The sequence below is a fragment of the Coregonus lavaretus genome, assembly GCF_964263955.1.
Source record: "Coregonus lavaretus genome assembly, chromosome: 10".
Classification (NCBI taxonomy): domain Eukaryota; kingdom Metazoa; phylum Chordata; class Actinopteri; order Salmoniformes; family Salmonidae; genus Coregonus; species Coregonus lavaretus.
Window position 1 is genome coordinate 12574442 of NC_139997.1, and position 16502 is coordinate 12590943.

The 16502-nt window shown below is 39.8% G+C and overlaps 1 protein-coding gene across 1 annotated transcript; it reads left to right on the forward strand.

The window, feature by feature from the left end:
• Nucleotides 1–6930: 6930 nt before the first annotated feature.
• LOC311136069 (stearoyl-CoA desaturase 5-like) lies at nucleotides 6931–12638 on the forward strand (the record flags this gene model as incomplete). Its single annotated transcript, XM_084170137.1, has 5 exons — nucleotides 6931–7177; nucleotides 9664–9794; nucleotides 10965–11170; nucleotides 11876–12108; nucleotides 12322–12638. 5 exons carry the CDS (start codon nucleotides 6931–6933, stop codon nucleotides 12543–12545), a joined length of 1041 nt encoding a protein of 346 aa, XP_084026263.1. The 3' UTR covers nucleotides 12546–12638.
• Nucleotides 12639–16502: the final 3864 nt, after the last annotated feature.

The following is a 16502-nucleotide window of genomic DNA, read 5'->3' on the forward strand; positions in this document are numbered from 1 at the left end:
GGGTGAGATGGAGAAGGATTGCTCAGGAATGGATGATGTCAGAAAAAAAAGACCAGAAAGTAAATGTGTGTACTTTTTACCCCTTTTTTCTCCCCAATTTCATCATATCCAATTGGTAGTTAGTCTTGTCCTATCGCTGCAACTCCCGTACGGACTCGGGAGAGGTGAAGGTCGAGAGCCATGCGACTCCGAAACACGACCCTGCCAAGCCGCACTGCTTCTTGACACACTGCTCGCTTAACCCGGAAGCCAGCCGCACCAATGTGTCGGAGGAAACACCGTACACCTGGTGACAGTCAGCTTGCAGGCGCCCGGCCTACCACAAGAAGTCGCTAGAGCGCAATGGGACAAGGACATCCCGGCCGGCCAAACCCTCCCATAACCCGGACAACGCTGGGCTAATTGTGCGCCGCCTCATGGGTCTCCCGGTCACGGCCGGCTGTGACACAGCCTGGGATCAAACCCGGGTCTGTAGTGACGCCTCAAGTACTGCGATGCAGTGCCTTAGACCGCTGCACCACTCGGGAGGCGCGAGCCAGGTGTTTTAATCAGCTCATTTTAGTGGAAGTTCTATTTGGCTCCCAGTGCAGATATTATACTCCCTGAAGAATCATGATATATATGACATCACTGTCGGATTCTTCATCCCCTCCCCGCCTCCCCTTTTACAACTCAAACACAAGCCATGCCACCAGTATCACAACAGTACAGTAGACACATGGGATAGTATGTTAAAAAGAAAAACAACTCATTCCAGTTTTTAGGATCATGTCTTTTATGTTGTTTTTAGATCATTATTTGTCATTCTGTTTTATTTTCTTGTTGTTTATTTTCAGTGTAATCATAGTTTTCAGACAGAGCAGAGTGCAATGGGGGTTCCTCCCCTTTTAACCAGAGACTATACTTTTTAAAACACAGAAATCAGAGACTGTACTTTCAAACAAACAAACAAGAGACTGTACTTTAAAACACAGGAGGAATGTATGCTGAGACATTATGCCTGGAATCATTGTCAGACTGTTTTAATTGGGTATTATTAATGTCAGGTTTAATAATGAGGGAACTGGCTTTCTAATGGTGGTCATGCCATCGTGAGCTTAACGCGATAGTTTTAATTAGTTTCTTCTCAGTTCTTGTCTTCAGTATGATTAAGGCTGTAGATTTAATGTTGAGAGGAGGAAATTTTTTAAAATCGACAACATGCAATATTTTCAATAAATAGTATTTATTTAAAACATGCTGCTCCGTTGTTTTAATATCAGTTGCTTTGAGATGTTGCTAAATGTAAACCGCTTGGATGTCATGCTTTAATAGACTAAATGCCTTTCCGTTTACAAATACTGACCAATTAAAAAATATCTAATTCATCAACTGGACAGTTAACTTATCTCATGTTCTCCTTGTGCTCTATGGAGCTGTTAGTCTTATGAGCATCTGAATGCAATGCCATTGTGTTGGAACGGAGAATGACGTATGTGTCTTGACTGTATGGATCCATCTTCAGCCTTGACCTGATGGCTGAAGACATAAAGGGAGTTTTTAGTGTCTTGAATTTGTAATTTCTTATGAATTTACTAAATAAAGATGGTCACTATTAGCTTTTATATCAATCTCTGCCTGCCCTCATATCTACTAAGCCTAATATCTACCGTGCCTTCAGAAAGTATTCAAACCCTTTGACTTTTTCCACATTTTGCATTTAAAATTGATTAAATTGAGAGTTTGTGTCACTGGCCTACACACAATACCCCTTAATGTCAGTGGAATTTTTTTGGGGAATTTTTTATCAAATTAATTATAAATGAAAAGTTGAAATGTCTTCAGTCAAAGTATTCCACCCCTTTGTTATGTCAAGCCTAAATAAGTTCAGAAATAAAAATGTCCTTATCAAGTCACATAATAAGTTGCATGCACTCACTCACTGTGTTCAATAATAGTGTTTAACATGATTTTTGAATGACTCCACTCTGTACCCCACACACACAATTATCTGTAAGGTCCCTCAGTCTGCCTTGCACACTCTTGCCTGCATCTAGCTGATATAGGGTGTAATCATTAGTCCAACAGTTGCAAACGAGAGTTTCTATTGGACAAATTCAGGTATGTTTTTCCCCATTTTGTTACGTTTCTTCCGTTTTAAGAAAAGTTTTTCAACAGAATCAGAATGAATACACCCTTGATCACTCGCAAACACAGTTCACTTTCATAGCAGCCAAGTTGTATTCCTTCTCGCATCTCTCCTCCTCTCACCTCTTCTCTTCGCTTGTGGACTTCACAACACATCAGCTGTATGTGACCAGGCAAAAAAAACTTTCCAAGCCAAACCGCTACACACAGCCTACATCATTGTCACCATATTAGCTAAAGTAATGTCATAGCATAGCTAATAGAACTAACGCATTAGTAAACCCGCTACAATCATGCAGTAATGTTAGCGTACAGTCAGTAAGCAGTTACTCCGGCGGGCCCCGTGGCAATAAATTAGTAATACTAAAAGCTTACCTTGACTTGGAAGAGTTGCAGTGTTCTGTTGGAAAGTCATAGCCAGCTAGCTAACATGTTTGTTTGCTAGCTAAGTAAGTGAAACTGAAAGTGGGAAAAAAATGACTCGCTCTCTCGCTCTATTTCTCTCTTGCTTCTCCTTCATTTTGGAAGAAATTAATTTGTTCAAAACTGTTCTCTTTGAGTCAACTACTCACCACATTTTATACACTGCAGTGCTAGCTAGCTGTAGCTTATGCTTTCAGTACTAGATTAATTATCTGATCCTTTGATTGGGTGGACAACATGTCAGTTCATGTTGTCCACCCAAGAGCTCTGATAGGCTTGAGGACATCCTCCGGAAGTTGTCATGATTACTGTGTAAGTCTATGGAAGGGGATGAGAACCATGAGCCTCCTAGGTTTTGTATTGAAGTCAATGTACCCAGAGGAGGACGGAAGCTAGCTGTACTCTGGCTACACCATGGTGCTACCCTACAGAGTGCTGTTGAGGCTACTGTAGACCTTTGCAAAATGGTGTGTATTAATCAATTATTTGGTGAAGTGATTTAGTATAGTTTTATCTAAAAAGGATAACTTTTAAAATGTTTTACAATTGTAATTTTTATGAAATTCACTGAGGAGGATGGTCCTCCCCTTCCTCCTCTGAGGATCCTCCACTGGTGAATACTTATGTAAATGAGATATTTCTGTATTTCATTTTAAATGAAAAAAATGTTTTCACTTTGTCATTATGGAGTATTGTGTGTAGATGGGTGAGAGAAAAAAAATATTGAATTCAGGTTGTAACAGCCTGGTCTCATAGACTAGACGTAACATAGTAAAAGTGAATCCGGGACACTCAAATTAGAACGATATGTTATGTTTACTCCTGAGTGGCGCAGTGGTCTAAGGCACTGCATCGCAGTGCTAACTGTGCCACTAGAGATCCTGGTTCAAATCCAGGCTCTGTCGCAGCCGGCCGCGACCGGGAGACTCATGGGGCGGCGCACAATTGGCCCAGCGTCGTCCAGGGTAGGGGAGGGAATGGCCGGCAGGGATGTAGCTCAGTTAATAGAGCATGGCGTTTGCAACGCCAGGGTTGTGGGTTCGATTCCCACGGGGGGCCAGTATTTAAAAAAATATGTATTCACTAACTGTAAGTCGCTCTGGATAAGAGCGTCTGCTAAATGACTAAAATGTAAATGTAATGTTTGGTATGGTTACATAAGACAGATGGTTACTTAAGGCAAAACGAAAGTAGGGTGGTTGTTTGGGTGTATAACGCGAACGTCTAGCAACCCAAAGGTTGCGAGTTCAAATCTCATCACGGACAACTTTAGCAACTTTTCAATTACTTACTACTTTGCAGCTACTTAGCATGTTAGCAAACCCTTACCTTAACCCTTTTAGCTAACTCCTAAACTTAACCCTAACCTTAACCTTAACCCTAACCCCTAGCCTAGCTAATGTTAGCCAGCTAGGCACCTAGCTAGAATTCATAATATATAACATGTTTTGCAAATTCGTAAACATATTGTACGTTTTGCAAATTCATAACATATAATATGAGTTGTAATTCGTAACATATCATACGAAATGGGATGATGAACATCCACAAATTAATACATAAGCTACCATACGAAACGTAACATGGCATACTAAACAGAACGTACAGAATAGTATGAAATGCCCTGAGACCAGGTTGCGTAAAACAAAATGTGGAATAAGTCAAGGGGTAGGAATAATTTCTGAAAGCACTCTATGTTCAAATCAAATCAATTTTTATTTGCCACATGTGCCGAATACAACAGGTGAAATGCTTACTTACAAGCCCTTAACCAACAATGCAGTTTTTAAGAAAGAAAAAAAGTGTTAAGTAAAAAATAGGTAAGTAAAAAAATAGCAAATAATTAAAGAGCAGCAGTAAAATATAATAACAGTAGGGAGGCTATATACAGCGGGTACCGGTACAGAGTCAATGTGCGGGAGCACCAGCTAGTCAAGGTAATTGAGGTAATATGTACAGTGAGGGAAAAAGGTATTTGCTCCCCTGCTGATTTTGTACGTTTGCCCACTGACAAAGACATGATCAGTCTATAATTTTAATGGTAGGTTTATTTGAACAGTGAGAGACAGAATAACAACAACAAAATTCAGAAAAATGCATGTCAAAAATGTTATAAATTGATTTGCATTTTAATGAGGGACATAAGTATTTGACCCCCCTCTCAATCAGAAAGATTTCTGGCTCCCAGGTGTCTTTTATACAGATAAAGAGCTGAGATTAGGAGCACACTCTTTAAGGGAGTGCTCCTAATCTCAGTTTGTTACCTGTATAAAAGACACCTGTCCACAGAAGCAATCAATCAATCAGATTCCAAACTCTCCACCATGGCCAAGACCAAAGAGCTCTCCGAGGATGTCAGGGACAAGACTGTAGACCTACACAAGGCTGGAATGGGCTACAAGACCATCGCCAAGCAGCTTGGTGAGAATGTGACAACAGTTGGTGCGATTATTCGCAAATGGAAGAAACACAAAAGACCTGTCAATCTCCCTCGGCCTGGGGCTCCATGCAAGATCTCACCTCGTGGAGTTGCAATGATCATGAGAACGGTGAGGAATCAGCCCAGAACTACACGGGAGGATTTTGTCAATGATCTCAAGGCAGCTGGGACCATAGTCACCAAGAAAACAATTGGTAACACACTACGCCGTGAAGGACTGAAATCCTGCAGCGCCCGCAATGTCCCCCTGCTCAAGAAAGCACATATACAGGCCCGTCTGAAGTTTGCAAATGAACATCTGAATGATTCAGAGGAGAACTGGGTGAAAGTGTTGTGGTCAGATGAGACCAAAATCGAGCTCTTTGGCATCAACTCAATTCGCCAAAACACACGGCCAAGGCAACAAAGGAGTGGCTCAAGAAGAAGCACATTAAGGTCCTGGAGTGGCCTAGCCAGTCTCCAGACCTTAATCCCATAGAAAATCTGTGGAGGGATCTGATGGTTCGAGTTGCCAAACGTCAGCCTTGAAACCTTAATGACTTGGAGAAGATCTGCAAAAAGGAGTGGAACAAAATCCCTCCTGAAATGTGTGCAAACCTGGTGGCCAACTACAAGAAACGTCTAACCTCTGTGATTGCCAACAAGGGTTTTGCCACCAAGTACTAAGTAATGTTTTGCAGAGGGGTCAAATACTTATTTCCCTCATTAAAATGCAAATCAATTCATAAAATTTTTTACATGCGTTTTTCTTGATTTATTTTTTGTTATTCTGTGTCTCACTGTTCAAATAAACCTACCATTAAAATTATAGACTGATCATTTCTTTCAGTGGGCAAACGTACAAAATCAGCAGGGGATCAAATACTTTTTTCCCTCACTGTAGATGTGGGTAGAGTTAAAGTGACTATGCATAAATAATTAACAGAGTAGCAGCAGCGTAAAAGAGGGGGTTGGGGTGGGGGGGGCAATGCAAATAGTCCGGGTAGCCATCATTAGCTGTTCAGGAGTCTTATGGCTTGGAGGTAGAAGCTGTTAAGAAGCCTTTTGGACCTAGACTTGGCGCTCCGGTACCGCTTGCCGTGCGGTAGCAGAGAGAACAGTCTATGACTAGGGTGGCTGGAGTCTTTGACAATTTTTAGGGCCTTCATCTAACACCGCCTGGTATAGAGGTCCTGGATGGCAGGAAGCTTGGCCCAAATGATGTACTGGACCGTACGCACTACCCTCTGTAGTGCCTTGCAGTCAGAGGCCGAGCAGTTGCCATACCAGGCGGTGATGCAGTAGGTATAACTATTTATCTTGTAAAGTAAGACAACAGTATGCAACAAATATGCTTTCACAAATGTCCAGTCTGATCTTTTCCCTCAAATGTCCAATGTTTTATAATGATACATTACTGTAAAATGTCAAGCCTGTGCAGGTGGGCTCCTCATTTCACCCACAGAATATTTTTTTCACAGAACACCTACTTTAATCATTTTATGTCAAACATGCAACATCGTCTACAAACATTCCTATTGCGTCAAAACCTGTGGCTATAAAGCAGAATAGTAAAATATATTATTTTAGAAGTTATTTTCTTAGATCATCATCCTCGCCGGCTCGCACACCAGCTGGTTCTGACTCCACAGTGTTCTTACATCAGGACCACAGCTGCGGCACGCTATTGGCTGCGCCACTGCAGCTCCCGTGCGCGCAACGGTGGGAGCTTCAATGCTCTCACCCATCCAGCACTTCTTCTCATACTCACTGGCACAGAGTCAGAGCAAAAGAAGGCGAAAGATACGCTGTGTGCGAGCTGTTTGCTGGAAAAGTGGAAATTGATAGATTTTTCGCTACATCGTTTATGTAACTTCATCTTTTCCACTGAGGTAACTTCGTTGTAGCCTAGTTGGACTGATCATAGACTATATGCCCACATTGCGCTTTGCTCTGTGAAGATGGTGAGTGTTCCGGGCGCAAATGTTCATCAGGACGGGGAGACTGTAGCCTGGGAACCGAGGGGACATGAGGAGGAGAGCAATGCGGCGATGGAAGCTCGGTGTAGGGCTAGTGATGAGAAAGCTGACGGGTGGAGGTCTCAGGGAATCGTCTGGAGAAACGTTATCCTCATGGCCCTTCTGCACATCGGGGCGGTATATTCCCTCCTTGTTATCCCCAGAGCAAAGCCCCTTACCTGGGTCTGGTGTAAGTTTTATCTGCCGGAGACAAAGAACTTGACTTGTGTATCATAGCGTGCTTGTGTAACTTCTGGAAATTACCATTGCAGACGCAGTCACTCGGTGCAAGCAGGTGCCGTGCCACTGCATACGTGATGAGATAGATGCATGTATAGCCTATTGAATGTCGTTTACGCATCCTACTCCCAAAGTTAGCTATTTATGTTTTTTTTTAAACATTTATGAGTAGGCTTAACAAAGGAGATGCCATAACTATAAATAGTGATTATTATTGTGCATGTGAATTTAATTTGCCTTAACAGAAAGGCATATTGTGTTTTTTCAATGTTATAGAGCAGAGTTACCTGTTTTGTTACACTGTAACTATCAGCTTTTTTAGAGACAGTAATTCCTCTGATTTCATAACTAAAAGGTATTCTCATGTAAGAGATGTTTCATCCAAGTCAACTAATATGTGCATTTATTGGTGTATATATGTTTTTGCTGTGAGAGCTTTTGAGATGACAATTGAACAGCTTGAACAGATTGTGCCTTTAAAATGTAATGGCATCAAGTACTCTCCATGTCAGAAACAGCAGGCATCTGAATTGGGGGACTCACTATACAACCAGGGTCTTGTTTTATAAGCATTTCTAAATTAAACCTGTTTCATATAAAGTGAGGAAGTGTATTGATTACCTAAAATATGAATATATGGTAGGCAATATCCAGAACTAATTAAAAATAATAATTTAAAATCAAGTTGTGTTATCCTCTGCCAAATGACCATGTTATTATTATTGGCTACATCCTCATGTTTAACTATTAAGATATTAATTGAGGGATTACCATCTGTCATTTGTTTCTTTTCTTGGAAAGCTTTGAAGCTGGACCAGTCACAGTGTGAAGCTGGACCAGTCACAGTGTGAAACTGGACCAGTCACAGTGTGAAGCTGGACCAGTCACAGTGTGAAGCTGGACCAGTCACAGTGTGAAGCTGGACCAGTCACAGTGTGAAGATGGACCAGTCACAGTGTGAAGCTGGACCAGTCACAGTGTGAAGCTGGACCAGTCACAGTGTGAAGCTGGACCATTCACAGTGTGAAGCTGGACCAGTCACAGTGTGTCTGGCCCTCTATGGACAGTGTGTGTCCCTCTCTGGATGACCCAGACAGACACATAGTGATGCTCAGTTCCTAGAATCAATTCCATGAGACACCAGACAGCACAGTTTTCCAAGTGGAACCCTTTTCATTAGTCTAGTCATTAATCGTTTGAACAGAGGGGACACTATTTTTAGCTGCATAGCCTCCAGTATATGAGGCCACATCAGAGACGGAAGAGGAAGCGAGACACCCCACTCGCTGTATTTTTTTTCCCCCAGTTTTTTTTCTTCTGGTTCAATGAATGTCAATTAACTAAGTAGACCAGACCCAGCTGCTATAAACACACACCCATTTAAGTAGACCGGAACTGACACATTTCTTTCAATGACAAACTGCCTGAGTGAACTCTTCATTTATCGACCATGTATGGCCACATTATTCAAAAGCACCTATTTTTGTGACCTGGGTGCCAGACAGAGAGATTTGGTTGAGCCTAAACTCTCAGCCTGGTATCCCCCTGTAACATGTATTACACTGCTGACCCTGCCTCTCTTGCAAAACAGATTTCATCTCATTGAGACTAATCTACACTGAGCAAAAATATAAACGCAACATGTAAAGTGTTGGTCCCATTTTTCATGAGCTGAAATAAAATAAGTGAACAGAGTGCCCCATGGTGGCGGTGGGGTTATGGTATGGGCAGGCATAAACTACGGACAACGAACACAATTGCATTTTATTGATGGCAATTTGAATGCACAGAAATACCGTGAAGAGATCCTGAGGCCCATTTTTTAAAAGGTATCTGTGACTGACAGATGTGCATATCTGTATTCCCAGTCATGTGAAATCCATAGATTAGGTCCTAATTTATTTATTTTAATTTACTGATTTCCTCATATGAACTGTAACTCTGTAAAATCTTTGAAATTGTTGCACGTTGCATTAATATTTTTGTCCAATATAGATAGATACAGTGACTATATAGAAAGTCTACCCCCCCCCCCCCCCCCCCCCCCATTTTGTCAACGATCTACACAAAATACTTTGGAATGTCAAAGTGGATGAAAATACCTTGATTAGATAAGTATTCACCATTTCGCCTGTGCTTAGCTCCAACCAGTTTCTTTTCATCCTGAAAAACTCCCGTCTTTGCCGATGTCAATCATACCCATACCATGATGATGTGTTGTGTTCGATTTGCCCCAAACATAAGGCTTTGCATTTAGGCCATAAAGTGTATTCCTTTGCAGTGTTTTTTTTGTTGCAGTATTACTTTAGTGCCTTGTTGCATACATATGCATGTTTTGGAATATTTATATATTTTTGCTCTGGTGTGTAACAGGCTGGCATTCACCCTTTCGGTTTTTAAATGACCCTGTTGTGTTTTCTGGTATGTGTGTTGCAGCCTATGTGTGTTTCATTGTGACAGCCCTGGGGGTGACAGCAGGGGTCCATCGGCTGTGGAGCCACCGCTCCTACAGGGCCAAGCTCCCTCTCAGAGTCTTCCTCGCAGCAGCCAACTCCATGGCCTTCCAGGTTAGTTCAAGTTCATTTTATTATTATTTTTTATTCACATTAAGTGATGAATGCATACAATAATAAAACTAGAACAGCAACCTAGCAACCCCTCAGCATCCAACCATATCAACAGGATGTAACAACAGGGTTTACCAATTTTCCAAATCAAATACAGTAGAAGTACCTCTCCTCCTGTATTCTACTCTTCCTCATTTCTCAAGTGTCCTCCATCCCTCTCTCCCTCAGCTGTTGACATCCCCTGAAGATATTAGTGGGAATCACTCTAGAGAACCTTCATAAACCATAAAGCACAGGAATGAAGATAACCTCAATGTAGTATTGCTGGTCTTTCTGCCCTTTTAGACACATAAAATACATCACAATTTGTTTATTACATTTCAAAACAGATGGATATTAATTATTTACTTGTACTTCTACAAATCAAAAGCTATTTTTTCTTTCAGAGGCGGCAGGTAGCCTAGCGGTTAGAGCATTGGGCCAGTAACCGAAAGGTTGCTGGTTCGAATACCCGAGCCGACAATGTGAAAAACTGCCGATGTGCCCTTGAGCAAGGTACTTAACTCTCATTTGCTCCAGGGTTGCCATACTATAATAATAATATGCCATTTAGCAGACGCTTTTATCCAAAGCGTGCATAATTTTTTTTTTTGTGTATGGGTGGTCCCGGGGATCGAACCCACTACCTTAGCGTTACAAGCGCCGTGCTCTACCAGCTGAGCTACAGAGGACCACACTACTATGGTTAACACTGTGAAACAACAACTATAGACAAACTGACAGCTATAAACCTCCCCTCTGGAACCCATGACTGCATTTGATCTGAGTTTCAGGTTAATGAATCTAATTAAGTGCCTGTGCTCTCAGTCTCCTCCCAGGACCTGAAATATATTACACCACTGGTTTCTAATTATGACAGAGCAATAGGGCCATCTAAAGCAGGGAGACTATGGCTGATGTGGGCAGTCTCCTGGACAGAAAGGATAGTGGTGTTGTCATGACTACCCAGGTGCACTGTGAGAGACTTCACAATACTTCTCTTCACAAATAAATCATGAATGTCCTCCAGAAACTGAATGTCCTCTTTATGGAAAATTTGCCTGAATGCAGGATTTAAAAAGTTCATTTCACACATTTCCACACATCTTTTTCCTCCTCTCTCCTCCCCAGAATGACATCTATGAGTGGGCGAGAGACCACCGTGTGCACCACAAGTTCTCAGAGACAGATGCAGACCCCCACAATGCAACACGAGGCTTCTTCTTTGCTCACATTGGCTGGCTGTTTGTGCGTAAACACCATGCTGTCATCGAGAAGGGAAAAAAGCTGGACGTCACTGACCTCTTGGCTGATCCCGTCGTCCAGTTTCAGAGAAGGTGGGTCCACTGCCCCATTTCACATTGACCTCTAGCTCTAGCCCTGTTTGATTGATCAGAACACAACACCACCCTAGCTTTGCACTTGTCTTCCTGTGAGTCAGGGTTCCCCAACTGGCGGCCCGTGGGTGGTTTTATTTGGCCCCCCAAGTTTTCTGAACAAAACAATTTTAATTGTTGGACATAAAAGACTGTAAAAAAACACCAGTAAATCAGCTCCAAGTGATTTTAATTTAAGAAATCTGTTCCCAAGTATTCCCACGCATAATAGAGAGATTATGTAGAGACAAATGTAAGCAAGGTTTGAAATTAATACGTTTTAGTCAAACATTAAATTTGTTTGGGCTTCTTGCGGTCAATTTGCAGTCTACAAATTGTTTGTAATTATGTTCCGGCCCCCTGACCATCCGCTCAAGGAAAAATCGGCCCGCGGCTGAATCTAGTTGATAATCCCTTCTGTAAGTCATAAATTACTCTGAATAAGCCCTATGAGATATTCTCCTCCTCTCCTCTCTGCTCCTCTCATCTCATCTCCTCTCCTCTAATTTCCTCTCCTCTCCTCTCTGCTCCTCTCATCTCATCTCCTCTCCTCTCATTTCCTTTCCTCTCCTCTCTGCTCCTCTCATCTCCATTCCTGTTATCCATCACCTCTCCTTTTTCTCTTCTTCTCTCCTCGCCCTTCCTTTTGACTCTATTATTTCCCAGGTACTATAAGACCTCTGTCCTGATAATGTGCTTCCTGGTTCCCACCGTGGTTCCCTGGTACTTCTGGGGCGAGACGCTGTGGAACTCCTACTTCCTGGCGTCCATCTTGCGTTACACCGTCTCGCTCAACGTCACCTGGCTGGTGAACAGCGCCGCCCACATGTACGGGAACCGACCGTACGACCAGAACATCAGCCCCCGCGAGAACCGCTGGGTCACCTTCGGAGCCATCGGTGAGTCTGGCTATGACCTGTAATAACATGTTATTAACTCATAAACAACTTATTCTACTGTAGTGTGTCATAATGTTGTTATATCTATGGTCACTCATTTACTGCTTTTACTTTGTAAGATTCAAATGAATGGATTGAAATGACTGGAATTGTATGCAAAAGAATACATATAACATTTGTACTTCCACCTGTCCCCCATCCTCATCCCCCTAGGTGAAGGTTTCCATAACTTTCACCACACGTTCCCCTTTGACTACTCTACCAGTGAGTTCGGCCTGCGTTTCAACCCCACCACATGCTTCATCGATCTCATGTGCTGGATGGGCCTGGCCAGCAACCGCAAGAAGGCCTCCGTGAAAATAATACAGGCCAGGAAACTACGGACAGGGGATGGGAGCTACGGGGCAGTCAACACTACACAAGAGAAAGAAGCATGAGTGGTGGTTCTCACTGAACCAAGTTGTCCATGATGAAGATGTCAATATATTCTTATACCGCCATGCATTATGATTTGCCTGCTATATTTTCTACTTTGTTATTTTTGGTCCCCAAAATTACATATTATGTTCTGACACAAAGGTGTAGTTTTTGACTCACTGGTTAGTTAATCCAAGGTTTGATGTGGAAATCAAGACAACCAGACACCTTTTTTTGAAATCAGAAAATCTAATCCTACCATTGATACTTAACTGTTGCATGAGCTTCCACAAGCCAGGTTCTGCAGTACAATACCCTGTGGAGAAGGGTTTCTACTGCAGTGTGACTGGTAGTGAGACATGAAAGATCACTCCTGCATTCAGGATACACGTGCTGTTTATTGTCAATATTTCGGTTGTCGTGTCTTGAAAAAGGTCACAGAACGAAACGTGGACAGTAAATGTCACATGCAGAGGTAATGGTGTGTGGGAGTTAACTCCTGTCACCTGTACCAAGTCAACCCACCCCCTCCAATCCTTCATCACATCTACAGATAAACTTAGGTGGTGTGAAAAATGGGTTCTGGGTACAGAATGTTATTTTATTCCCTTACCATCAATCAGAATGTATCGCCTTTGATGTATAACTTTTTTTAATCCAAGTTCAGCCTGTCTGAGACCCAGACATACAGAATACATGAAAGTCTAAATAAGTTTATTGCTAGTGTCAGCACTCTGACTGAGTGACTGGCACACTGACTGAAGAAGGACTGACTGACTGACTGACTGAGGACTGACTGACTGACTGATTGACTGAGTGGATGAGTAATACTGGTCTTTAACTGATTTAGTCTTGAATGATAAGAGGAGTTGAACTCTATGCTTTCAGAGAATCTAACAGACTGTGGAAGAAGTGGTAGCAAGGACCTACTGTAGTTTTAAGTTTTGCAGGTTAGCGTTTTTCGTCACTAGCTGGCACAGCCACAAAGTAATCAAATCTGATTTAAAACCCTCAACTTAACCACACTGCTAACCGTAATGCCTAACCCTACCCTAACGTTAAATTAATGTTTCATGAATTTTTACAATATAGACAATTTTGACTTTGCAGTTAGCCCATCTAGTGGAAATTGCTCAGTTCTGCCTCAAGGACAAGACTCGTCCCAATAAACGTCAACCTGCTCAAGTTTCAAAGTTTATTTGTCACGTGCACAGGATACAACAGGTGTAAACAGTACAGTGAAATGCTTACTTGCAAGCTTTTCCCAACAATGAATGCAGTACTCAATTCCAATGTGAGAGGAAATAATATAAAGTAATAGTATAAAGTAATAGTATAAAGTAATAGTATAAACTAATAATATAAAGTAATAGTATAAAGTAATAAGATAAAGTAATAGTATAAAGTAATAGTATAAAGTAATAATATAAAGTAATAGTATAAAGTAATAAGATAAAGTAATAGTATAAAGTAATAGTATAAAGTAATAGTATAAACTAATAATATAAAGTAATAGTATAAAGTAGTAATATAAAGTAATAGTATAAAGTAATAAGATAAAGTAGTAGTATAAAGTAATAGTATAAAGTAATAAGATAAACTAATAATATAAAGTAATAGTATAAAGTAATAAGATCAAGTAATAGTATAAAGTAATAGTATAAACGAATAATATAAAGTAATAGTATAAAGTAATAAGATAAAGTAATAGTATAAAGTAATAGTATAAAGTAATAGTATAAACTAATAGTATAAACTAATAATATAAAGTAATAGTATAAAGTAGTAATATAAAGTAATAGTATAAAGTAATAAGATAAAGTAATAGTATAAAGTAGTAGTATAAAGTAATAGTATAAAGTAATAAGATAAAGTAATAGTATAAAGTAATAGTATAAACTAATAGTATAAACTAATAATATAAAGTAATAGTATAAAGTAATAATATAATGTAGTAGTATAAAGTAACAATATAAAGGAATAATATAAAGGAATAATATAAAGTAATAATATAAAGTAATATTATAAAGTAATAATATAAAGTAGTAGTATAAAGTAATACTATAAAGTAATAGTATAAAGTAATAATATAAAGGAGGAAAACACATGAGAAATACGAGAAGAAGAAAAACATGAGAATGCAAGCTATATACAGGCTCAGTGTCAGTACCAAAATTACAATGTGCAGGGGTACTTGAGTAACTGTTGCTTCCATGGTGACTAATTAATCTCCTACAATAATTTTAAAAACGTATATTTCTAACAGGTGCCCTTGTACTTATGGATGTTGTACTTTCACTCCTCATTATGGAAAATATGTTAGCTTCTATACTCAGTATGCTGCAAGTTCATTCTCCATATTTACTTCAGCTTGGAACAGGTTGACAACTTCACATTCTTATATATTTTTTCACTAATTGGTATTTTTTCCAATCAGATCAGCTCTGAAATAGATCTGATGTGAAAATATCTGATGTGATTGGTCAAAAAACCAATTAGTGGAAGAAATATCAGAATTTGTCTGCCTGTGTAAACGCAGCCATAATGGGGCTAGATTGAGAAGCTACATGTGTGCTTGGAGTATTCTCAGTAACTATTCGCTTTTATCCAACTCTTTATGATGTAAATTGATATAATTATATAATTATTACATGTTAATACGGTTTCCCTATTTGAATCAGTTTGGTTCCCCCTGTTTGAATAACACAAAACCGCACCACTACTCTCAGGAAGATGTTTCTGTCAGTCTGTCTCTCTGTCATGATGTACTTTATAGTGGGACTAATTCAGATTTAATTCAATGCAAGATAGAACGTGACAAAAAGCTATATGAGATATGAGAGCATCTACCAAATGTTTAATCTATCTATTTGATTCATTGGAAAGATTAATTTCCCTCTACTGTTATGTATAATGAGAGTTAGCGTTGCCATAGTGCTTCTACCTATTACTACGGTACTGTGTTCATATCAGAGTATCATTGACAGTTGAGCTTGTGTGTTATATGCTTTTGTTTTCCTCTCCCAGTTGTGAAGGACTGTATTTGTTTTGGTTGTATTCTGTACCTGTCTTGTGTGGGTTTTATACAGTATCTATATCAATAGCCTAAACTGTATATTTCTGGTTTAGTTGTTTATACACTGTCTTATAGGGGACACACACATCCACACACACGCACGCACACACACACAGAGGATGGTGGAGATGATGCATATGATTAAACTGATGTGTAGGTAACTGAATGTAAATATGTGTATCATCATGCCATTATTATAGCTAAGATAAATGATTTAATACAGATGCTTTATGTGTGTGTTAGTTGACTTTGTGCCATGCATTAGAGAGGGCTTTTTCAATAATAAACTGTTGGATATGAAAGTTCTGTGTTTCTGTTTATTGTCTGGAGAATAAGCTGATTTTCCTACCAAGTCCTCTAAGGTGGAGGTACATTTCTGCATTTTCTTTTTCAGTTCAATCCCAAAATATCCATTATGCTTTTATTCTATTAACATTGCCAACATGCCAACATAACATGATGCCATTATAGTAGCATTATATACATTAGCAGAATTGAATAAAGCATAATTGAAAAGCAAACCTTTTTTTAAATATAATAATAATAATAATGAATAGCAAATAAAATAAATAAACCAGAAATCCACATACAGTGCATTCTGAAAGTATTCAGACCCCTTCATTTTTCCAAATGTTGTTACTTTACAGCCTTATTCTAAAATTGATTAAATAATTTCCCCCCTCATCAATCTACACACAATACCCCATAATGACAAAGCGAAAACAGGTTTTTAGAATTGTTTGCAAATGTATTAAAAATAAAAAGCAGAAATACCTTATTTATCTAGCAAGTCATATCTAACAGTTCCACAACAAAAACCTGATACACACAAAATCTAAGTAAAGGAATGGAATAAGAATATACAGTATAAATATATGGATGAGCAATGTCATTATCAGAG